The sequence below is a fragment of the Sceloporus occidentalis genome, unplaced genomic scaffold, assembly GCF_023333645.1.
Source record: "Sceloporus occidentalis isolate IW3139 unplaced genomic scaffold, rSceOcc1.0.p SCAF_1, whole genome shotgun sequence".
NCBI lineage: Eukaryota > Metazoa > Chordata > Lepidosauria > Squamata > Phrynosomatidae > Sceloporus > Sceloporus occidentalis.
Genome location: NW_028316981.1, coordinates 129,344,328 through 129,370,911, shown reverse-complemented (window position 1 = coordinate 129,370,911; position 26,584 = coordinate 129,344,328). Strand labels below are relative to the sequence as shown.

Below are 26,584 nucleotides of genomic sequence, written 5' to 3'. Positions count from 1 at the left end.
TTGTATTGTTTTATAAAAACGTAACTGTAGGTGGTCAAAATTAACAACCTCTCTGTCAATGTTCCACCACGTTAACCACACTCCCAGGGTCCCTACAACTCTTTCCCAATCTGTGTGACATAATCTCCAGAGAGGACAGCAAAACACTTTTCCTGCCACTGTTGCTTAGGAAGAAAAAGTGTGAATGTGGTAGTGAAAAAAATTATTGAAAGCCTAAAACTGATCCACAATGAAGGAGTAGCTTCTTACAGCTGCCAGGTTTCTGGCATAATGAGCAAGTTAATTAACTTGCCAGTGACTAACCAGCACTTACTTATCTTATGCCTTGTTACCTCCTGAAAGATGAATGATACTGATGTGCTTGGAAAACATAAAAGGAAAACAGATTGAAAGCAGAGCTGACACAAGCTCTGTAACCCCAAGATTGCTGCTTTGGCAAGAATGCAAGAAGTATCCCTCAAGAGGGAGTGAATTCCTATAGAAAATGGTGCGAACACTGTTCTTCCAGACTCATCTCTCTGGAATGCTGCACGGCACAAGATTGGCACCAGTTCTATCTTGCTGCAAACAGTATGAGCATTTTAACTCCTGAAAACTATAGAGCAGCCTTTTCCAACCTGCTGGCTTCGATATTTTAGACAGTGGCTCTCAACAACTTTGGCTAATATGTCAAAGGGATCAAGTGAGTTGAAGTCCAGAACAACTGGAGGGCACTGGCTTAAATAAGATTGGTGTGAGTAGACCTTACAGAAAAGAAGCCAGAGATGCAGGTGAAAAGCTCCATGTTGGATCCCTTTATCATTTCAGATCCGAGGACGCATCATTGTCACTCCTTTACTGTTAGCACAGCTTTGGAGAGATGCCTTGGAGCCCAAGTTGTTCAGTTTATACATCTTCATATGCATACTGAAGGAGGTGACTTTATTTATTCTCAGTTCTATCTGAAAGATCAGGCAGTATTTCTCGTTTCAATTATCTAAAACAGATTTTGGTGCTGTCAATTCTCTCTGTACCTATATGTACTGTAGGCTAATTCCAACATTGTGACATTCTGATCCTAGCTACAGTGAACGACTGGAATACATGGGGCCCACAGATGCCACCTGGCCTACAGACATGTCTTATTGCATTCCCCTGAATGTCACATATGCCCTCAAAGCCAGTGTCTTCCTTTATGAAGAGGTCCTGGCAGTCTGAAAGAAAGGAGGGACAGACAATATACACAACATGAAGTATGTGAATCTCTCAAAATTTGGTTAAAAGGAGAATACAAATAAAGTTATAGAAAATAAGACTTTATTTTAAATTTTAAAAGTATATAATCATCATCATCCAGCAAGAAGATTCAGATCATCCTGGCTCCACTCTATGGATGGATTTGACTTAAGCAGTAGTTAGTGGAGCTGGCATTTTAAACATGGCTATAGGAGTCCCAAGAAACCTTACTCCTCCCAAAAGGAAAGCAACCTCTAAGGATGTGGCAGGCAAAAATATCTCAACATAATGGCACAGAAACCGTGAATTCAAGAAAGAAAAGGTGTTAGCACATTTCTCCAATTTAATGGTGGCCGTTGGTAAAAGATGATCAGAAAACAAGGTGGATCAAGTTTGACTGAAGTCTGCAAGGAGAATTAAGAAAACCAGTATTTTCTCTGATGTAATCTCAAGATCTCAGTGAGATTTTTCATAAGGAGGATACCTGCAAAATATGCATGCTCTTAAAATTCATGAAGAAAGTGGAACTGTTAACAAAAGCTAATGTTCAGAAAAATGATACAGAAGTCCATTCCTTAGCCTTTAATCTGAACACATCCAGTTTAGACAGGAGCATCTCAGTCTGGACAGCCCATGTTGTACGGCATACTTCATAAACGGAGGATTCTATTATGTCTTAACCTAGCCTTTAGGTCAAAATGCCTATTTTTAGCTGCCATGGTTATAGAAAAGCCAATAAACAGCTACCTTGATAAGAGTTGAGCTTTATACCAACAGCTGGCATAGTACAGACACAAACACAATGTGAAATATGTGAATCTTTCAAAATCTAGATGAAAGAGGCACATTAAGCATAAAATCAGTTCTATGGGACATAGGATAGACACTATGTTAAACATGGCCTGGAGTTGTTTAAAAATGGTCAGGTGTTCAGAAATGTTAGAACTGCACATGGGGGGGGGGGCATTATAGTCCTATCCACCGTCATCACTCACCTTATGTACAATGTAGGAGTCTGAGAAGGAGAGTCCCCACTAATGTTTCAGGGTTCCACATCATATGGTGAATCTCCTTCCATAGCAAAGGCTCTCCCTCTCAATGTCATTCTCTAAATGAGAGAACAACTACTGCATGCCCCTTGAACATGCAATTTAACCCTATTTTGAAAGCATGACTAATCTTATTGTCTCCCCCACAAACAAAGTACTAAGCTTATAGGTGAAGATCTAATGGTGTATGTCTGTCAGATTCTATTGCTTTCTTCAGCAGAATCAAGAATTACTTCCCTGTCCCCTCTTAGGTGCAGAAAACCTGTTATGGGAGGCTTCTTACCCCTCTTAGAGTGGATGGGATCTGTTACAGAACCTGTGAAACCAAGTAAAAGTACATTGGATTCTTGCTATAGGCATCCAATTAGTTACATTTGTTTGTGATACTGGGCAAGCAGAGAAAACAGGATTCCGACTCTAAGCCTGAAGCTCCCTAATGAACCTGCTTTGATATTCAAATCCATTTTGTACAAGCAATCCTCTACTTGACTGCACTTCTTTTCAGGCAGCAGTAGACAGAGAAGGTTTTGTACTAAGAAGAAACAAAGCCATCTCCTCCAATATGACAGCTGTGTCACTTCAGTTCAACAGGATGGGAATATATTTGGCATCTAATCAAGGCATTACAATAGGCTGTCCAATTCCAGGCCTGTCTTTTTTTGACAACAGTGGAGTTAGGACACAACTTCTCTTTAAGTATGGGAATGTACAATTTCATGAACAAAATCTGCAACTTTGTAAAATAAAAGTCCAAGTTTAATGTTTGTTGTTTTACTCACAGATTCTGGATTCTCTAATATAAGGTATTCCCTACTACAATTAACATCAGAGGCAAACAGCTTTTATAAATGAATGAATCTCATCAATATTGTAAAAGATATACATTTAAAAAGACATGACAACACAGACTGCAACTGAGAGTTGGGTTTCAGTCGCCCGTGGTTATTACTGATAAAAAAGAAAGCCATAACCAGTTTGACCCTAAAATGCCACAGTTCGTTGTTTTTAATACAAACAGGAAATAAAATAACCTTTTCTATAAAAAATGAGAACAACTTTTTTATTAAAAAAAAATAAAATCTGATTTGATACAACAACTGGTACATCTTATTTAGTGGTAGATCTTTCAATTGCAGTCTAACTCAAGAAACTTAGCATGTATCTCTTCCAGATTAATTTATTAAACTAATATAAATTGGAGATCCTAATTTAAATTACTGCATGGGACTGAACTGTTTCACCAGAAACCAATGATCATAAATATATGCAATAGACATTTCAGGTAAAGATGGTGTTTCCTGCATATCTAGTACATAAAAACCCACAGAACATATAAAGTGGCATTTAGTACATAAATCTTGAAACCCAAGCCTTTGCTTGAACAAAAAAATAACAACAACAAATGTCATCATATCCATGTTTTCTAAATCGCATTCTGATAACATGTAGGATTTTCCCCCTCAAGGTTTAGGAGCTGCTAGGCCATACAGACAGAACTTCCAAAAGTTAGGGAGGGACCACAGCTCAGAGGTGGAGCAAATATCTTGCATGTAGAAGGTTCCAGGTTCATTCCTATCAACTAGTATGAGAGGCTGGATCCCTAATGCAAATGTAAGAACTCCTTTCATTAACAGAAAGGGCAGGGATCCAGCAAAAGCCCCTGCAGGAGGAAGTGAGGGAGGGTGAAATAATAATAATAATAATAAAATTTTATTTCTATACCACTATTCCAGCGATCACAGCGAAATGATTTTTTGAACAATTCTCCCTTCCTCCTGCAGCACCTTATGCCACTTCTCATGCTGTTCCACCTTTGCAAGCCTGAGGAGAAGTTTTTCAGATGAAGGGTTGGTTAAAATAGTCTCTCTCCCAGGTTCTTCCACTGGAAGCATCCCATAATCAGGACTGTGTTCGCAGGGATTCTTGATCCAAGGCAGGGCTGAAAAAGCCCTCAGGTTAAAGTCTCACGAATGTTGGTGCCAGTCAAAAATAGCCAGTGGGCTAGATAACAGGCTCACAACAACTTCATATGTTTTAGATCAGGGAGTAGTGGAACTTGCATCAGTATTACTTTTTTTGCCCACTCCCATCCCATCGCTGTTCATCTGCTTTCACGGTTGTTGAGTTCTTATTACTAAACTGAAAGATCTCAAGTTCTACAGAATCAGTTCTTGTTCTCTCTCTCTGTCTCTCATTTAAAAGTGCAATCCTACAGGTATCTAAAGAAAACTTATGCAAGAATAAATTAAAATAACTGCTTAGGAATATGAAAATGAAAAAAAGATACAGAAGAATCTACCATTTCAACACAATCAGAATTCTCCAAAAATGTGGTTTTTTGCATGCTAGTAAGTGATACATTGATCCTTGCTCTACTGATACATGAAAGGGTTGTTTGGGGATTTTTTTGGCACTGAAACCATGGGAGAAAATCATGTGTCATTACCTATTTACCACATATGTTTCTTGTGGGGCCAGAGGTCTTGCTGATAACTGGTCACAAACTGGCTGATTTCATATTACCCAAACCAAAGTGGGAAAAATCCTAAAAAGCCTAATCTCCACAAACGTATACCTTTCTATGTCTATCTTAAAATGCAGCCAGGCCCAGCTAATCACTCAAATCATTCTCAAGTATTATTGGGGCATCAGATCTTTTCTTATGCTGACTTTCAGGATTGGGACAGAATCACAGCTGTGAATGGAAACACAAGCCCCATCTTAGAACATAATATGCTTTTACATTAACAAAACACTCTTGAAACTACAGCATATCCTAAAACAGTTTTGCTGCTTTGGGATACACAGTCACATCTTATTTCAAGACAAAATACCATACAACCCAATTATCTGTCAAACTACAACTGCAGATAAGAGTAGGAAATTTCTAGACTCCAAATAAGCAGTTCTTCATAAAACAAAATGTTTATTGTGTTTATTCAGACTTCATCCACTCCCTATTTTAAAAAGCTTTCTCATTTCACGTTTCCTGAAACTCCCACAGGGAGATAAATTAGGCAGCTACAGCTTCTCCCTACCCATTTTTTTTCTGGTTCAAGCTTCCAAACTGATTGCAAAATTCCAGCAGTTTTGCTGATTTTGTTAAAACAGAAAATATATGTAATCATGGTGATGAGCTGCTGCTCTCTACAAAGGTCTCATTAGCCCATGGTTGATTTGATGTTACAAATCAAAAACTACAAAAATGCTTCTTACAGCTGATCCTTTATGAAGTAGAAGAGTCACCTTCAGCAAACATAATCAGACTTTCCAACTTGTGCTCTAGCCAAGGATCTGCTGGCCAATTACACATAACAGAGTTCATAGTTCTGCCCTCCAGTAGCAGTGCATGAGAACGCAACCTGTAAACTTATGACAACATTGGAGCAGGAAAGAGGCTTTCAAGATCGACCTGCTTAATTTTTAAGACAGCTTTGTTAGTGCAAAGTCCCTGTTCCCTTTACTGACTGCAGACAGTGGTGAGCCACAGCAGAGTCTTGTCTCCCAGTGTTTAGCATAACTGTTTGATGGAGTGCAGAAGAGGGTTGAGCATGAGGACACAGAAATGTCTAGACCTCCCCCCCTCCCCCCAGTTTTGTTAGCAAGGAATCAGATTTAGACAGCAGGTAGTGTTAGGCAAAGATTGGATTTAAAACAAATTAGAGAAGTGGTGAAGACTTGAAAAAGATCCAAGCAGACAGCTGATGGGAGGGACAGAAGACAGCTGGCTGGCTGCGACTGCCTTTAGATGGGTCTTGTTATCTTTCAGGGATGAGCACGACTTCCACAAGATTCCCTAATCCTGTCAAAAATAAGAATACAACTGCCTGTCAGAGCATCTTTCTTGCACCTTACAGAAAATGACAATATAGAACTTTTCACAGAGAAACTGATTTATTCCAAGCTTTTTGGAAGCAGCTTAATCTTTGGCAATTTTAACTGCAGGAGACTACACTACACTACAAGCAGTCAGATGCATCTAGCCAAATATGTACACATTTGAAAAAGATACAAATCAAGTATCTGGATTTTAATTAACCCCAGATTCACCATTCTGCTAGGCCATAAAAGCAAACCGGGATGAGAAACCATCTTAAAGATGTTTACCCAGCTGAACTCTCTTTTTATTCTAGGGCAGAAGGACAAAGACATTGCAGAGATCTACTTTTCTCTGAAAGCAATGGTCTAAATGTTTAATTGTCATAATTCAACAACAGAAGTTGATGTAGTAAGAATCTTTCTGCTTTCAAAAACTAACCCAGAAGAAAAAAGTGAAACTGGCCCTTTTCTTATGTTATTCTCATCACCTGCTGTTAGTAGCTTGTGAGCCTAAAGCTCCCACTTACATCCATGACTCTTCTAAGTTAAGAAATCCTTCTCTAATGCTTCAAATTACCCAGAAGCCTCTGCCTAAAGTGTCAAAACAGGCAAGAAGATGTATGTGAGACAATGTGATTGCATGAGCTGAAAGAACATCACTGCTTTCATGGATACCTGCCTTCTAACTAACAAATTGTAAGCCGCTTTGATAGCCTTGGCTGAAGAGCAGGGTATAAATAAATATTGTTGTTGTTGTTATTATTATTCTCCCTTTCATGCTTGTAATTAGCATTCAAGATCACCCAACAGGTCTGACTAATGTCTATAATTCATTTGGTAAAACTGGGTATCTTGGCCCGTTCACCTGGAGGAGCTGCGTTCTTTGCTCACACAGTCATCGTGGGAAGTTGTATCGCCATTTCCCATCATGCTGCACATCCTTCGCTTTTTCCTTCGATGCATCATTCCTTCTGTTTCTGAGTTGGAATCACACTAAACAAAAAAGTGATAATAATAAATCCAAATGGGAAAAACAGCAATTCCCATCATTACTTGCCAACAGTGATGAGTGTGTTTGAAGAAAGTAGTATAGTTTTATAGTGATGTAAGAAGCGAATATAATTTACCTTGAACAAAAGAATCAGCCACCGGAATCTTGGGTTGTTTACTAAAACAAGTGTGCTAAACCTTTTAGAAAGTACTGTATATCCAATTCAGCCAGGCTGCCTGGTAGCAATAATTGTTCACATCAGTTTTTGATTTTGGCACTTTAGTTCACCTCACAATTATAAATGGGACTAAAATACAGGAGCAAAACAATCCTACCTAAAGTAGTCAATAACACTGCTAAGAAATCCAAGTTAGACCACACACACACACACAAAAACAAAAAGCAGCAACAACAAAAAAACTACTAGACAAACAAAAACAAAACTCTGCAATGAGCAGTTTATCTCTAGGTTGACATTTCTGAACAAGGTTGTACTTTCAGGTACTCCAGAACACCGTTTGATAGATTGTTTCAGTCAGGCTCCAGTTCAAGACTTTGGTCTGAAATTGCTTTAGTACCCTGATGGACAACTGCACTGGGGGACTCTTTCAGACTGCTGAACAGCATTATACTATATATACTTACTTCTGACTAATTTTCTGAGCAAAAACAATACTATCCACATAAAAAAACAGATTTATATGAGTGGGCTTGGGGAAATACTGTCCAACAAGGATTGAGGCTAGGAGGGTTGGAGCAAAACAGAAAAATAAGGAGATAGCAGGTGGACTGCAGCATCTTGGAAAAAGGCCATGGCTGGCATTCTCAGCTGAACAGTGGGATGCAGGTCCTACTTGGTAAGACATCTGAAACATCTGCAGGGGTTACGTTACACCAATAAAACAAGACAGGTCTTGCTTATAAATATTTTCTAATTTGCAACACATCCTGACCACTGGAAATTTCTTATAATGCAATTATTTGTGGTAGCATATACTCACTGATTTCAGAGGAACGCATCACATTCCATTCCATAACTAAAAAGGTGCTTATGCTCACTATCAATGACTTAAATGATTAAGCAGAACCCTTACCTCTGAATCTGAATCTGAAGAACTGGAGCTGGAAGAACTAGATGAATCACTGGAACTATCGGAAGCAATGCCTGTCGATTCTTGTAAGTCAACAGAATCTGCTAGTGCAGCCAGTTCAGGATGTTCCTGCTTCAGAACTCTTGAGTAAGAAAAAATTCAAGACAGCATTGTAAGTATTTAACAAGGCAATGGATATAGAAGTATCATTATTAATTTTAAAGAGACACAGGAGGCTAAGTAATTCATATCCCACTCTTCAGCATACAGGGCACTCAGAGTAGCTTCACAGCAAAATACAATGCAGAAGTTATGTATCAAATAGCAAATATATACAATAAATATTAACAAAGGCTACAAAGCAGTAAAATATTAGCAGCAAAACCTTGGCTGATAACCAGTATTTTCTTCTCTTTTGCTCAAAGCACCTTGTGTCCCAAGCAAGGGAAGAAGCCAGTGCCACACCTACTGCTAGATCCTTTCCAAAGTGCCATCCAACTTTCTGGCAGCATCACAGTCAAGGCTTTCCATCCAAAGATCTGCCCCAGGTATGGTCTCAAGCAGGAAATGGGTTGGGGTGGTGTGGTTAGTGGTCAATTAGTGGTTGGGTGCCAGCGTGGTGTAGTGGTTTCAGCACTGGACTACAACTGGATATCAGGGTTAAATCCCCTACTCTGTCATGGAAACCCACTGGGTGACCTTGGGCAAGTCACACACTCTAAGCCCCAGAAAACCCCATGATGGGTTCGCATTAGGGTCCACCAGAAGTCAGAAATGGCTTGAAGGCTCACACAACAACCACCATGATCCTCTGGCAGTTAAACAGTTTCTATCAAAAAATGTCACCCCAACTCTAAGTTTGCCAACAAGAATACCATATATTGGGGAGCAATTACAGAAACAAGCATCTACCTCTATGGTCCTTTGTATATTTCTCAACAGTTAAAACAACTATGAACTGCATATGCCATTAGTTTGATTCAGTAGGATTCTTCTTATACAAGACTCAAGGGGGAAGAAAGATTAGGGTACTAATATGGGGAAAATAAAACATCTGATAGAGCTAGTTAAGACTTTAATTTCCAGACTAATTTTTTTTCACTGCTTGCACAAATACCATGTTCAATATGTTCAAGACACTAAATCAGCAACTTAGTTGTTTTATACCCAATCATCAAGTACCTAAACGCATGTTCTAATTTAACACTATGCCCTTTAAATACATACACAAGAGTCACCTTAGTGAAATCTTGAAATCCAGAAGCCTAATCTTCCTTCTGGACTCCATGCTCTCATGCAAGATGTTGCCATTACAAGTCAGTCAGTTCAGAAAAAGTCTTTTCAAAATGCAAAAACTTCTTCAGGTTTGCGTTTAACATATGCTGTCAAGCTTCACTCCAGGAGTAGTTCTTGCTCTAGGAAGCAACATTTGACTTGTGCTGCCAGCATCTGGGGAGTCACTGAAGTAATGATCACATCTCTCACCTGTACCATTTTCTTGATAATTTTGGTCTTCCCCTTACGGTCTTGTGCCACACCACAGGGAAGTTTGTACAACTGGCAAAGTTCTGAGTAACTGCAATGGTTGTGTCAAGATTAAGAACAACATGCCACCAGCCACCTAAAAAACCAACACCACATAAGATTAAGAACAACAAATAAAATCATAGTAATCATCCTTTTTAGAAATATAGCTTGTAAATAGTTTTGTTTGGGAAAAATTACTACCTTTGTCCAATAGCGTCTTAAGGACATAGCCACAAAGATCTGCAAATTGGTCACCAAAGGCAACCATCACTACATCAAATGTCCTTCTCCTAAATTCTTTCTAAATTGTGGAGATCTTGAGGAATGGAGAGAAAAGATTCCTCCCTCCATTAATGTAGTAAGAGATTTCTACTCCTTCTGCAAAAGCCCAAGCAAAGAGAAACAAGAGTGGTCCAGGTCCTTTGGAAATATAGGAATGTGTTTTTTTAAAACAGGTTATGCCAGGGTTTTGTCAGAGATGAGCTGTTTTGGTAGAGAACTTCAGTTTCTCAAGCTAAAGAACAGGGAACTGGATTGGTTCCTAGAATGGATTTATGCCCCACACACCCAACCAAGCTAACAGGTTGTATAATGCCTCAACCCAAGCCCCTCCATTGTCTACCCTCTCAACATCATCCCTCTGTGAAAAGCAATACACATTTTGTCCTGTTCCTCTGTACCATTTGTGTTCCCCATGTGGAATGTGAGCTGGGTGCAGGAATCTTATTCTTATGTTCAGTTACAGATATGAAATACTAGTAGGATCCTCCTCCCCAAGTGCATAGGAGAACTTCCCAAAACAGTGCCAAACGCAGACCCTTTACAGGCCAGATTAGGCTTGGGAACTGGAGGTTGATTTTCTCTGCTCAAGACAGTAGATATACTTTATTATTATCTTGATTGCCATCAGCTTATCTGTATGCTGTTTTTCTAAAGTCAAACTACTCACAGCAGCTTACAGTGACATCAGAAGAAATTACACTGGGGAAAAACCAACACCAAAAATATTTCCAGTTAATTCAATAACTATTACAAGTCAAGATTTAAAGTCATACAAACAGGTTGAATACTGCAAAGTAATAGACAGTAGTCCATTATTATTATTATTATTAACCTTTATTTATGAAGTGCTGTAAATTTACACAGCGCTGTACATGCAATCTTTTTAGTTAGACGGTTCCCTGCCCTCAGGCTTACAATCTAAAAAGACATGACACAGAAGGAGAAGGGAGTGGTGGCGGGAAAGGGTAAGAAGTCCATTAATAATGCATACTAAAGTCTATCAAAAAATTAGATCAGATGAAATCTCCAGCTTTTGATATTTCAGTAAAGGAAAATGTTAGAGGAAACTTTGTTGTTGCTTTTAAAGTTTTCTATTAAATCCTGGGAAGTTACCTTCCTCCCAAGAGACAAGCAATTAACAAGAGGATTTGACTGAAGTCCATGTGTTAACTTGCCATGAACTGAAAGAATCATATGCTTCAGTAGGTACTATTAAGCACCAACAAGATTTGGACAGAAATCAAAGCAGCTACTGAACTGGACTACTGTTCATATGAAGAATCTGAGCATATCAGAATGACAGATAAAATGCCTTTCTGATGTTTATTCTGTTTATTTAGTTACAGAAAAAACACCTACCTGGGAGTATGTCCTTCTGAACACAGTGAGTCTTTCAACAAAACATGCATAAGATTAGGTTGCCATTCATGTATGCTATGTGACCAAAATCAAAATGGTTCTGGGGCAACACTACTCTAGAACTGCATATCCAGTAATACTGGACATTTTGTAAGAGCATCTCCCTCCTATACCGACTGACTGATTTGGCATCTTGTAATATAAAAAGGGAAAGAAGAAATAATTATTCTTAAATGGCATAATGAATCAAAGATGGGTAACTGCCAGGGGTTGAGAGTCCAAACTGGACTTTTTTGGAAGTGCTGAGGGCCTCCGAAATGGCCTTGGGGCTCCATGTGACCCATGGGCTACACTTTCTATATCCTTGACATAAAGGAGCCTCTTAAACAACTGCATTTTGGTTCATGCAAGGTCATCAAGAACAAAGGATCTACACACAAATGGCATCTGTGATCCTCCTTGTATTTGTAGCATGTTTGATTTAAACTACATAGAGGTTCCCAAGCAAATTGTAGAGATCTATTTCAAAAGTAAGACACTGCAGACACAAAATTAAATTTCTCCTTATAAAATAGTAAGTACACACTCTTTTCTTACCTAAACCACCTAAGACAAGGATCATTTATAATGAACTAGCAAGCATTTCCTGTTAATTACAGCATACAAGAACACCTCTGCAAAGAGAACTGCCAACTGCTCAAAATGAACAAGAGGGGTCTGATACTGATCATGCTTCCTAGAACTGCATGAGAGAGAGTACAAACCTGATCTAGTCCAAGATTTGTTGCAATGACATCATCGTTTTGAATGAGTGCAAATTCTTGAACTGTTTAACCCAAACATGTACACTCAGCAGTCACATCATTAAATTTCACCTCAAGGTATGCAAATGGCTCTTCCACAGCAGCCTCCAATGTACCCTATTGTACAGATACCAGGGAGATGATGGGGCTTTTATTAGGTACACAAGTGATAATCCTGAAATACAGGATTAGGCAAAGCCAGCTTTATTTGTTGTGTGTCTTCAGATCGATTCCAACTCATGGTGACTCTATCATGGAGTTTTCTGGACAGGATTTCTTCAGAGCTTTGCCACTGCCTTCTCCAAAGTGGAGAGTATGTGGCTTGCCCAAAGCGACCCAGTGGAAGAGCAGGGAGTTGAACCCTGGTCTCCCAGAGTCCTAGTCCAACACTCAAATCACTACACTAGCTCTCAAAGCCAACTTAACAACCTTCATTTTCTGCTTCCACTTTAGTAAAAATCCACTGACAAATCCTCTCTCCTGATGTATTAAATTAAGCTGACTGCCACCAAGAAGATATTATTAAAGGGCTCACCCACTCCAAAATCTTCTTTGGTTTAATTCATTAAATCTTAGTTTCCTTTCTCGGTGTACAATTTATTTCAGGATTACATCCCTACATAATACCATTGTTCATACCATTCTTGTTCAACACACTAAGTAGGAGACTGTAACAGATTCATGTGGAGTATACCTAGGACACTTGGTTTTGAAAAGTGGCCACTGTACTTGTAGGAATAAAGATCTCATTCATAGTACAGCATAATTTATCTTTATAAAATTAGATCACAATTTAGCCCAGAACTTGACAACGGCACATACCTGGCACAAAAACAGTCTCTCCTGGTTTTTGCACAATTTCCAAGGGTTTGAACTCCGACGGCCAAGTGGTAAGCTGAGTTCTTGGATATATTACTCTGAACCACGTGATGGCTTCATCCTGCTGATTCCCTCCCTCTTCACGGGTCACTTTAATCAATTCTCTGGGAGTGCTGGTTGGGAACAGGCACCAGCGCTTGTGTCCCTGGACTAAGGAATTCCAAGCACTGGTTCCTAGCGGGTCAATGTGAATGCCAGTTCCTGATCGAGGTGGACCCATCACAAACCACCTGTATACAAAGAAAATATCCAATAACATTACTGAAGACTTAATTGTTTCCCTTGCAACGTTTCCCAAAAGCAGGAATGGCTATTTCTTAAGCAACTTAGAGAACTGTTTTTATTTCAGTTTTTGTCTGTATAGCAAAGGGAAACTTAACGAAAGCAACAGGACCACCACCAACAAAAGATAGTGAGACCAATGGTTAATTTAGCTGGACACTGTGCAAAGGTGGATTTACAGTTGAACATTAACAAAAATAATGACCACAGATAATTTACATAACTTTAGACAATGAAGATATTGAGATAGTGAAAGATTTTCTATACCTTCACTCAGTTATTAATCAAAATGGGAACAGGAGTCAAGAAATCAAAAGAAGACAAGCACTTGGAAGAACAGCTATGAAGGAGCTAGACAATATCCTGATTAATAATAATAATAATAATAATAATAATAATATTTATTTATATTCCGCTTTTTCTCAAAGGAATCAAAGTGGATTACAGTAATAAAATAACATACAATTTAAGAGATACAATTAAAATCCCCAAAACCCCATCCCTCCTTCCAAAGATATATCACTGAATACTAAATTTAGGATTATCTATGCCATGATATTTCCAATTCCTATGTATGGTTGTGAAAGCTGGGCAGTGAAGCAAGCTGATAGGAACTGCCAGAAAGACAAATCAGTGTTTCCTACAGCAAGTAAAGCCTAAACATTCCTTAAAAGACATGATGAGTAAACTGAAACTGTTGCACTTTGGACATCCCACAAGGAGACATGACTCAATAGAAAAGACCATGATACACTTTGTAAGGTGGAAGGCAGTAGGAAAAGAGGAAGACCCCATTACAGATGGACAGACTCAATCAAGAAAGTCACAGCTCTGAGTATACAAGACCCGAGCAGGGCTGTTGGTGATAGGCTGACTTGAAGGTCTCTCATTCATGGAGTTGCCAGAGGTCAAAGTTGACTTGATGGTGGTTATCAACAACTATCCATGTCTTCTGTTAGCTCACTTCTTCCTGAGTCCTTGGAAAAACCTTTCTAGTCTTCCCAGTTGTTTGTTTAGACTCTAGATTCTAAATATTCCACAAGTCTTGCCTGCTTAAAATAATATGATTCCATCCCCCTACCCAGAGCATGACAGCTACCTGAATAGCTGAACCATAGCCCCTTCACACAGGAGAAAACAACAAAAAGCAAGAAAAGAGATGCTGACATGATTAAACAGAAACAAGGCACAGTCCCCACTGAGCTATGAAACATGATGGGTGACTGAGCCAGTCACACTTTCAGCCTGGCCTGCCTCACAAGGTTGCTGCTTTCAGGATAAAGTGCATAGGACAAGAGACTTTGTATATTGCCTTGATCTCACTGGAGGAAAGATGTGTAAAATTTGTTAAGGAAAGTCTTTGACTAATGGTGGTTTGTGTGCCACTTCAAAAATCACTGTCTTTCTCCTTGTTATGAATTTGGAAAAAACATAGGAAGAATATGTTCATATTACCAGCCTAGACAGCTTTAAAAAAAAGCTGTCAAGATGGAGCACTTCCAGCAGGCCTTTCCTGAATAAGACTACCCAGTCACCAATTTGGACCCCCCCCCCATGAATTCGCTATAGCTTGCTCACCTGTTTTACAATGACTGACGTTAATCTATGTTTTAATCTGTTCATGATTTAATTTATATTTTAGGGGAGGATGGGATATTGAGATGGGATTGTGTGAATTTTAGCCGCCTCGATTGTCACTGACAAAGAGATGGGATATAAATAAAAGTTTTATTTTATTTATTTTATTAATAAAAATGTTAAAGGGAAAACGGTATACTGATAAAGACTTGCTAAACAGTAACAATGATACAAGGATAAAAACAACAGAGGAACTTAAGAATTAAGGGATACAATGTAGCTGGTTTTTACATAGACACTTGCGAGAAAGGTACTTAATGGATGTTAGGCAAGATGGTAAACAAAGAAATGTTTCAGATTTACAAAAATTATTAATTTCAAGTAAAAGAAGTATACAAGACCCTTTTAAAATTGTCTATGGAGATAGAAATATTTCTGTTACACGTTACAGAGGAGGCACTAGAAAAGAAACATGGAAGAATTCTATTCTATATTTTCAACAGCTAGAAGAGTACTTGTGAGATTATGGAAAGCAAAGGAAATACCTTTAATAAAAAACTGGTTAACAAAATTACTGGATGTAAGTTATTGAGATACCTACAAAATCAAGATACAAAGAAATTCAATGAAGATTGGAATAAAGTTATGTAATTATAGAAAGGAAAAATTGAGCGAGGAGAGATTATGAACTTGAACAATAGAAAATAATAATCAGAAAAGAAAAATGAACCGAGACATTTGATTACATAAATACTATTTAAAATGAACTTTACAAAAATAAAAATAAAATAAAAAAACCCAAATATAAGTACAGTGTACCCTTGCTTTACGCGGGGGATCCGTTCGGACTCCCCTGCATAAAGCAAATTCCACGTATGCTCGAGCCCTATTTAAATGAATGGGGCTCGTGCATGCGGTGGAGCGGTGGCGCAGCATCATGGACACGCCATGGGCGTGTGCCCCATTACTCCCTATGGGACACACCGCCCCTTTCTCCCCGTGCGTATGACGCAGGTGCACTGTAATATAAGGAACTGCACAGTAATTATACTAAAAACAGAAAGCATAGTGAACAATAATTATGGAATAAAAGTAATGGGGAAAAACATGAAGGAATTTGGTAAAATATTAAGAAGATTGCAGTGTAGGAAGTAACGAATGAGTACGAATGAGAATAAGAAAAAAGATATGTCTGGAAACTGGTAACAAAGGTATGTCAAGAACAAGTGGACAACTTGAATGTTGAATAGAGTTGGAAAATGTAACTTGTTGTGATTGTAGAAAGAGATTGTGAAATGTTTTTATTTATGTTTTTTCTAAAATGCTCAATAAAAAAAACCACTGCCTTTCTCTGTTTCTAACTTCAAATTGGGAACAGCACATGTATACCTGTAAGGTGGTCTCCTCTTCTCTCCTGCATACTGGAACAGGTCATCTGTGAAGAACTTGGGCACCCTATAGTCCTCGAGAAGTTTCCTGCGCTTAGGATGCTCCCCATAACTGCTGTCAAATATATAAAGTGGGCTGTCATCCCGTGTGGTCTCCATATACTCAATGTAATACTTCATCTTCATCTTCACAGAATAACCATCATTGTCCTCCCCACACTTGAACTTCTGGTTCCGATACTTGCGCTTTAGGCGTTCCAGAGTCCATTTCTCTTGGGCTGGCCACCCAACCTCAGCATTTAGCAGCACAACCGGCTTGTAGGGCTTCTCATAACGTTCAATGAACTCTTCCACTGACAAATGGAGTGCATCTGCTCTTTCTACATTGTCCTGTAAGAGCAACGAAGATTTTGTAATACAAGATAACGCCCAATACAATGTGGCATAATACAAAAGATCATGTTAGTCCCTCGCAATACACAGCACAGAAAAAGCAAGATGCATTTTACTGAATCAGCCATGTTCAATTTGCATCTTCCTTAGGGCCTGAACAGACAGACCAAAATAAAGCTGCTTCAGGTCACTTTGGAGGTATGCTGTTTAAATGATGCATGCGTCCTAAGAGGCCAGAAGCCACGCCAAAGCCACACTCCAGTCCTAAAGACTGGATCGGAGCTTTGGTGCAGCATCTGGACTCTTGAGATGCATGTGTAATTTAAAAAGCATACCTCCAACGTGACCCGAAGCAGCTTTATTTTGGCTTGTCTGTTTGGGCCCTTAATTCTCTAGGGAGGCAGGATCAATCAAAAGGCTGCTGATTTTACTTTTTCATCTTAGTACTACATTCTAAGAAATAGTGCTATGTCATTAATGCGTCTGAGAAACATTTTTAAAAATCATTTGATAGTCTTATGCTTAACCCAGTACAAAGAATTTCAGTTCTCTCTGCACTAGTATCCTGATGATGTCTAGTGCTTGTATTAACTGGCATCCTTAAAATACTGCATAAAATAAATAGAATAATAATATTTATTGCCACTGTAAAACAATTTAGTAATACAATCCTATACAAAGTTAAGCCCTACTGAATTTAGTGGAATTTATTCTTGAAACCCAGGACCTATATCCATTTGTTATTCCCAGTTACCAATTAATCAGTGGCTGTTACCTAAGTGTTGACTTCTCATTCAGCAATTGATTCAATTAATCTATTCTAACCTGATTTAAACCCAGGACTGCAACATTACATTAAACTGGGTTTTAAAATGAATAGTAATGAAGTGTCATTTCCTCTTTACAGATAAGGGGCGGGGGGGGCACATATTTCTGTTCTACGGATGGAAATATGCGGTTCCAAATTATCTGCAATTACTTAATTTTTAAAACACAAATTTGAACAAAGCACCATTAAAATTACTTCACTTTTCTTCCTGACCAAGAAACAGTAGCACAATACCACAAGTTACCATACTAGTTGAAAAGAACATCTAAATCATTACTGTGAACAGACAGATGATACCAGAAGAGCATTACAAAATTCTTTGCAACTTAATCTGAAGGCATCCAAATTACATGCTACAACTGAGACTATTACTCTCAGTAGCAATAGAAGATTTTTGAATGGAAAATTCCATTCAGGTTTAAGTGGGTATGCAGCAGGACAAAAATATTACTGTCCTTCAGCTCTTATCAACAGTTTTTTTCCATACTAGATGACAGTACAGATCTTCTAGTATTCAGACATCCTGCTGAAACTTGAATTATGAAGAGATGCAAGCATTTACAGCATGATCCTGGACCCAATCTCTCAGAAGTAAGTCAAACCAAATTCAATAAGGCTTGCTTTCAAGTAAATATGTATAAGATGGCACTTCAGGATAATTGCTATGCTGCATCATATTACTGGAAACTGATACTATTCTTGGCATGCTAATACAGCAACTTACTCCAGCAGCTCAAACTCTATTTTGTGTCACTTCCTTTCAGGATTACAGTGAAGGAGTTTCTACAATTTCCTGAGAAAACAGGTATTTTTTCTGGTCTTGGAACTGGTGTTGGAGTCCCTGAGGCTTCTTGTCCTGGGGGACCTCAACATCCCTTACGAGGCCAGTCAAAATCCAACAGGTGCGGCTCGGGAGTTCATGTCTACCATGACTGCCATGGGCATGTCTCAATTGGTCTCGGGGCCCACACATTGCGCTGGTAATACCCTCGATGTAATCGTTAGTACGGACATGGAGTCTCCGTGGGCAGAGATCTCTAATATCTCTGCCCTGTCATGGACGGATCATTTTCTGGTTGAGGCTCGAGTCAAGGCTTCTACCTTAAGCCTCCCCGGGGGTGGTGGACCTATTAGAATGGTCCACCCTCGAAGGCTGATGGAACCCAAAAGGTTCCAAGAAGCCCTAGAGGGGCATATGGCTGGAGCTGACGGCGATTCTCTTGATGCCCTGACTAACATCTGGGATATAGATCTCTCCAGGGCTATATACAGTATCGCTCCCAAGCGTCCTTTCCGGCCTGCTCCCAATAAACAACCCTGGTATACAGAAGACCTCAGGGAAAGGAAGCGGGCTGTGCAACGACTAGAGCGCAACTGGCAAAGACACCAGCACTTAGCCGACAAGGCACTCCTAGAGTCTCATTTGAAGGCCTACAGAGTGGCAATAGGTGCAGCAAAGCATTCGTTCTATGCTGCACGTATTGTGTCCGCACAGTCGCGTCCGGCAGAGCAGTTCAGGGTAGTGAGGGAGCTAACTCATCTGCCCCCCTCCCTGAACCCTATTTTAGAACCATCTAAAGCCTGTGACAAATTTAATAACTTCTTTGCGGACAAAATCTCTCGGGTAAGGGCTGATCTCGACGCCAGTATTTCTTCTGAATCTATTAGAGAGGTGTTCAGAGTTTCTGTGGCCCCTGTTATACTGGATCACTTTGAGTTTGTTAGTACCGAGGAAGTGGACAAGATCCTTTGAAGTGTTAGGAGGACGACATGCTCTCTCGATCCCTGTCCCTCATGGCTGGCAGCCCGGGGGGGATGCGGTGCTAACTATGTTGCACCGCTTAATTAATACATGTTTAAGAGGGACAATTTCCATCTAAATTAAAATTAGCAGTGGTTAAACCCCTGCTAAAAAAACCCTCTCTAGACCCCCTGACATATAACAACTACTGGCCTATATCGCTGCTGCCATTTTTGGGGAAGGTGATCGAGAGGGCGGTCGCCTTCCAGCTTCAATCGATCTTGGATGATACGGATTTTCTGGACCCATTTCAAACCGGCTTCCGGGCGGGTTATGGAGTTGAGACTGCCATGGTCGCCTTAGTTGATGATCTCCGTCTGGGCATGGACAGGGGAAGTGTGTCCCTGTTAGTGCTTTTGGACATCTCTGCGGCCTTCGATACCATTGACCATGGTATCCTTCTGGAACGCCTGAGGGAGTTAGGTATCGGGGGCACTGCGCTCCAGTGGTTCCGTTCCTACCTCTTGGGTAGATTCCAGATGGTGCAGCTGGGGGACATCTGCTCCGACAAGAGGGCGCTTACATCTGGCGTCCCTCAAGGAGTGATTCTGTCCCCCATGCTATTTAACATTTACATGAAACCGCTGAGAGAGATCATCCGGAGACACGGGGCGTGGTGTTATCAGTACGCTGATGACACCCAAATATGTTTCTCTGTGCCCCCGACTGATGCAGTAACTAGGGATGGCATCTCTCCTCTAAATGCCTGCTTGAAGTTGGTAATGGGCTGGATGAGGGAAAACAGACTCAGTCTGAATCCAGAGAAAATGGAAGTACTGGCGATAGGTTCCCCGGGTCTGGGTGGTGAGATTTGCCACCCGGTCCTGAACAGGGTCACGCTCCCCTTGAAGGACTCAGTTCGCAGCTTGGGAGTGCTCCTGGACTCGTCGCTCCAGCTAACACCTCAGGTGGATGCGACGGTCAGGAGCGCTTGTTATCAGCTTTGGCTGATACGCCAGCTGCGTCCCTACCTGGACCGGAGAGAACTTGAAACTGTAGTACATGCTCTGGTAACCTCTCGATTCGATTTCTGCAATGCACTCTACATGGGGCAACCCTTGTACCAAACCCGGAAGCTACAGTTACTGCAGAATATGGCAGCGAGATTGGTCACTGGTTGTTCCAGGTCTGACCATATAACACCCATCTTGAAAGATCTTCATTGGCTGCCTATTCGCTTCCGGGCTCAATACAAGGTGTTGTATCCTGGCTTGGGCCCAGCATACTTGGAGGACCGCTTCTCCCCATATAATCCGCCCCGCACACTCAGATCAACAGGGAAGAAATTGTTGGAGGTCCCAGCGACACGCTATGCGAGGACCTCACAGAGGGCATTCTCTATCGTGGCCCCTAGATCTTGGAATAGTCTCCCAGATGAGCTCCACTCCACCACATCCTTAGCTCTTTTTAAAAAGAATCTGAAGACGTATTTCTTCTCCCAAGCCTTCCCACCGTGAAAAATCTTTTCCCCTTACCCCTTTTCAGTGATGACCCTGGAATGTATATATCGACTTCCCCTTCTATCTGGCCCTTTTGTTGTTAGTATTATTATGCTGTTTTTAATTGATTTTATTGGAATGTTCTTGTACATAATTGTTCGCCGCTTTGATCAAATTTTGGAAAAGTGGGTTACAAATAAACTATATTATTATTATTATTATTATTATTATTATATTTCTAGGCTAAATAAATACAGAGCCGCACAAATCTTAAATCGCTTTCCCAGTCTCCTAGAACTGGGACTGAAATGCTTGACTCCCCCTCCTCAACATAACCCCAGAACTCTTATTCTTTTTTAGGGGCTGCCCAAAAATGTTACAAAATAATCAGGGATAGAAGGACTGCCAGTATATTCTGTTCTTCATATATAATTTGATCACCAATGTCTCCCTAATTGGTGTTCAATGAACAGAAAGAGATTAAGCTGTTATATTTCTCTTTGAGTCACAGTAATCATCCAGCAATATAATGGAATATGAACATATTATGCTCTTACTTTGTACTAGTCACACACCATAAAGATGGACTGTTTTGAAATGGCCACTACAAAACATTTAACAGTAGTACAGGTGAAGAAGGCCATCATGAATCACTGTCATTTACTTTCTATTTTCTTAGGGTTAAAAAAAGTAAAAAGGTTTTCCCTTGACAAGATTGTCTAGTTGTGTCTGACTGTAGAGGGCAGTGCTCATCTCTGTTACTAAGCCTAAGAGCCAGTGTTGTGAGAGACAACTCTGTGACCATGACTGCACAGGAAGCTGTTACCGTCCCACCAAAATGTTACCTATTTATCTACTTGCACTTTTTAGATGCTTTCAAACTGCTAGGCTGGCAAAAGCTGGGACTAGTGATGGGAGCTTACTCCATCTCATTGCACTTGGGCCTTGAACTGCCAAGCTTGCAATGATCAGAATCATTTGAAACTAAGAGGCAAAGATGTTAAAGCCCACAACTGTTGTCTGCTTCATCAAGTGGTATTAAACAAAAGAGCAGGGGAAGCAGTGGCTGCTTAATTTTTGGCTGCACCAAGGAATTTAAAAGACACCACAAATTCCTACACTGCAACCTAATATGTATGTGTGTGTATATGGTACCCTTCTGAGGTTAAAGAAAATTATGAATCAATAAAGTCACTGAACGGTATTCTAGCTTTTTCTTGGTCTTCTTTCTTGCCATATATATCTATATGTAGGGGAACAAACAATAACTGTTCTGTATCTCACCATGCTGCAGTTTCCATTCTTGATCTGTTCCAAACTTGACATAGTTTTTTTCCTAATGCTAAAGATACAGTGGAGTGACTTATTGCGCAATCCTACACATTTGTACTCAAGACATAAGTTCCACTAACTTCAATGAGTCTTAGGATTGCAGTGTTAGAGCACCAGTGGGTTTTTTCAGCATCTAGTGCCACTTGGTACTCCTACCAACCCTGTTGATGTTCATTAACTTCTAAAGTAACCATTTTCAATCAGGTGCTCTCCAGATATGTTTCACTATGAGTTCCATCCCTTCCAGTGAGCCTCCCACAGTTGCAGAAGAATGTATTAGCATCTTTTCCATTCATCTTGTTACTATTCCTCCCCAACAACCTTTTGGGAGACCTATTATTCTTCCAGTCACATCAACCTATCTTCAGCAAACCTAGTCTAGAATTTTCATCTTCTACTTTTTCTTACAAGTTATATTTTCAGTCTCAGGGTGCATCTTTTTTGTCTGTTGTGTGCCTTCAGGTGGTTTCCAATGTATGGCGACCCTAAAGTTTGGGTTCTCTTGGCAAGATTTGTTCAGAGAGGGTTTGCCATTGCCTTTTCCTGAGAATGAGAGAATGTGACCTGCCCAAGGTCACCCAATGGGTTTACATGGCTGAGCTGGGAATCAAACTCTGGTTTCCAGAGCCACAGTCTAACACTCAAACCACTACGCCACGCTGCATCTACACTGCAGAAATAATGTATTTTGACATCACTTTAAGTGCTGTAGCTCCGTTCTATAGAATCTTAGGCTCTTTGTAGTTTTATAGCATTTTCTGCCAAAGAGTGCTGGTGCCTCACAAAACTACAACTTCCAGGATTCTGTAGGATGCAGCCATGATAGTTAAAGTGTTGTCAAACTACATTATTTCTACTGTACAGATGCATTTCATCCCTTTCAACCTGGCTGAAAAGAAACAATTTCCATTCTCCACACCATGCCTTTTTACTCTCAATATTAAATCTACTGTACAGAGAGAACGAGCAGTTTATCAATATCTGAAGAATCCCAAAAGGTTTCAAAGTGATGATTTGCCTGCTTTTAATGGGTCTATCTGTTCATATAATCCAGGAGAGTTGAGCAGAGGAGTACCACTTACTCATGCTTTACCAAGATTTTAAAAAAAGAAACAGATGAGGAAATATGTAGTACCCATAGTTCCACTGGCATACCAATGCTGGACCTCTGCACCCATTTTATCTTTATTAAACCGCAACGAATTCAGCATGACTTAACTGTAAGTGGACAGGTACAGGTTGAGAAGCCAGTGTGATGTAGTGGTTTGAGTGTTGGACTACGACTTTGGAAACAGGGTTCAAATCCCAGCTTGGCCATGAAAACCACTGGGTGACTTTGGGTGAGTCTCTCAGACTCAGGGGAAGATAATAGCAAACCTCCTCTGTGGAAACTTGCCAAGAAAACCCCAGATAGGGTCGCCTTAGAGTCACCATAAATCAGAAATGAAGGCACACAGAAACAACACAAGGTACAAGTTAGAATTGCACTGTGAATTAAATCAGCGCTGAATTAAAAATACATGGATAAAACTCCGCACTGATGAGTGTGGTTTCCAGTCCTGGGAAGTGATCCTCATTGGTTTCAGTTACTTTGGTGAGCACAGGTAGGATTTCGGTCACAACTATACAGTATCACAAAACACCTTGAGAAGCCACTGGGGCCCACAAAACTGTGCTCTTCCCTCCCCAACTCCTTTCTCTCCAAGGAAATACTCCTCAAGGAGGAGGCGCAAAAGCATTCTTCAAAGGGGCACATTTGGGGCTATCTGCCAATGACAGGTCGAGCCGCCCTCCTTTTTCCAGGACACGTACTCCATTTTTTGTCCAGGAGGGATTCCAAATCCACATCTTCCATTTGGAGCATGGCTGAAAAGCATGGATTTATCTTTCTGCGAGTGTTTTTAAGGAAGCTTTTATTTGGCCATGCTCTCCATTTTTCTTGCGCACCCTCCATTTTGCAGTGCCTTACCCTGCTCTGTGGAGAGACCCCCCCCGCCCTCACTGAGTCCCTCTGGGTGTCCCACTAAGGAGACTAGGTTTCGAATCCTGCCTCAGCCATGGAAACCCACTGTGTTTGACCTTGGGCAGGAAGTCACACTCTCTCAGCCCCAAGGGATGGCAATGGCAAACCCCCTCTGAGCAAACCTTGCCAAGAAAACCCCATGACAGGGTCGCCATAAGTCGGAAACGACTTGAAGACACACAACAATGTGTGTGTGTGTGTTTGTATTTGAGAGCCAGTGTGGCATAGTGGTTTGAGGGTTGGACTAGGGCTCTGGAGGCCGGAGTCTGAATCCCAGCTTGGTCATGAAACCCACTGGCTGACCTTGGCAAGTCACACTCTCTCAGCCTCCTCAGGGGGTGGCAATGGCAAACCCCCTCTGAGCAAAGAAACAACCCACTGGGTGGGTGACCGTGGGCAGGAAGTCACTCTCTCAGCCTCCTGAAGAACCCTTGCCCAGAAAGCCCCACGACGGGTTCGACCTTCGGTGGCCATGAGTCAGGAACGAGGCGGGGCCCCCCAGCAGCGCCTGTGCGCCTGGCGGCAGCCCTGCCTCCCCCGCCATTTCCCTTCTCCTCCTGCTCCGGTGGCGCTCACCTTGCAGGCGGCCGGGCTGAGCGGGAAGCTCTCGCAGTAGTTGTGCCGGGTCCAGTCGAGGGAGTCCTTGAGCTCCGGGCGGGCGCTGCGCTTGGCCTCGCGGATCCGCTTCTTGCTCTTGTGGTTCATGCTTCGCTCCCTCTTCGCCTTCGCCTTCGCCTTCGCCGGCGCTAAGGAGAACGGATGGAGCCTAAGCCCCGCCCCCTCCCTCCCTCCCGCTCGCTTCCAGAAATTTCACCTCTGCGCCGCCTCAGCTCGGCGCCTCCAACTCTCCGCTCCTTCCCATTGGCTGCCGCCGCCCGAACGGCAGCGCTGATTGGTCACTCTGGAAAAAGGAAGGGAGGGGAGGAGTGGCCCTCTGAGTGAGGAGGAAAAGGCGTTTCAAGACCGCCGCCATTTTGAGAGCGTTGCTCTGCTCCCTCGCTGTGTGTGTGTGAGATGTGGAAAACTCCGGCAGGCTCTCCTCTTTTTTTACGGAAGCCGTTTCAATAGCGGCCGTGCCGATGTCTACATTATAGTCAGGAAGGCGGTGTCACGCCGCCTTGTAAGACCAGAGAGAGTCAAAGGTCCCGCACTGCAGAAATAACCCGGTTTGAGGCCGCTCTAACTGCCACGGGTCAGTGCTGTGGAATTCTGGGATTGGGAGTTTGTCGTCGCACCAGAATGCTCTGACTGATCGTCTTGCAAAACTGCAGTTCCCAGAATTCCATAGACTAGCCTAAGATCATGACAGTTAAACAGGTGTCAAACTGGATTATTTCTGCAGTGCGGATGCAGCCTATACAGTCATGTATTTAGGGCGATGCCACTTGATTTATTTAATCCAAACTGAAGCCAAAGCGGGTCACAAAAGATGCCCAGCAACAGCGACAACAGTACAACACACACATATGTATATATATATAAACATACAGATATATATGTGTTAAATTATATTAAATTTAACACACATATATGTCTGTATGTGTATGTAGCTGTGACTAGTTTCTTTTGTGTTAAATTTAATATATACCTGTGTGTGTGTATGTGTGTTAAATTTAACACAAAAAACTAGTCACAGCTACATATACACACAAGCACACGTATATATATATATATATATATATATATATACACACACACATATATATTAAATTTTATATATATATATATATATACACACACAAATATATATGTATATGTATCTGTGATTAGTTTGTGTTAAACTGAACACACACACATTAAATGTAACACAAAAGAAACGTAATTGTTGCTAAAACCACAAGCGCTCAAAGGGGGGAGACACACAAAAGGAAAGCAAAATAAAAAGGATAGACATGCAAGTAAGATACATGTATGAACACCACCAATACTATGAGCACTAGAACATTTTAACACTAACTAGCAGAACACTAAAAACTAACTAAAACACAAAACAGTACAATGTTGAAGCGCAATTAAAGCACATTAACAATAAAAGTATTATCACAGTATACAGTCCTTCCTTACAACTTCACATACACTACTGGATCTGCTGATGGGATATGTATTGTTTTTTCAAATAATGATCCAATTAATTCTCCACAATTTAACGTTTAGCCATTTAATTCCTTGTTGGCAAAGTACTCTGCTTGTGAGAGACCTCCAGGTCACCCTTTCCTCAGCTGCCCTGCTCAGCCTCTGCAGACTCATCATGGCCCTGGCTTCTCTGATGGAGTCTATCCACCTGGAATGTGGTCTTTCTCTCTTCCCATTGCCCTCCACTTTGCCAAGCATTAGGACCTTTCCTAAGGAGCCAGCATGGCATAGTAATTTGAGCACTGGGCTATGACTCTGTGGACCAGGGTTCGAATCCCAGCTTGGTCATGAAACCCACTAGGTGACCTTAGACAAGTCACACTCTCTTAGCCTCAGGGAAAGGCAATGGCAAACTTCCTCTGAACAAATCT

The 26,584-nt window shown here is 41.0% G+C and overlaps 1 protein-coding gene across 1 annotated transcript; it reads right to left on the bottom strand.

Annotated features, from left to right (window-relative positions):
* Positions 1–2,998: 2,998 nt before the first annotated feature.
* Positions 2,999–24,833, bottom strand: JMJD6 (jumonji domain containing 6, arginine demethylase and lysine hydroxylase). The gene is made up of 7 exons (XM_089535072.1): positions 24,657–24,833; positions 16,265–16,653; positions 12,959–13,245; positions 9,651–9,786; positions 8,169–8,307; positions 6,949–7,076; positions 2,999–6,066 (listed from the first exon to the last, which is right to left on the bottom strand). The coding sequence occupies exons 1-7, from the start codon at positions 24,783–24,785 to the stop codon at positions 6,030–6,032; spliced, it is 1,245 nt and encodes a 414-aa protein (XP_089391198.1). The 5' UTR covers positions 24,786–24,833; the 3' UTR covers positions 2,999–6,029.
* Positions 24,834–26,584: the final 1,751 nt, after the last annotated feature.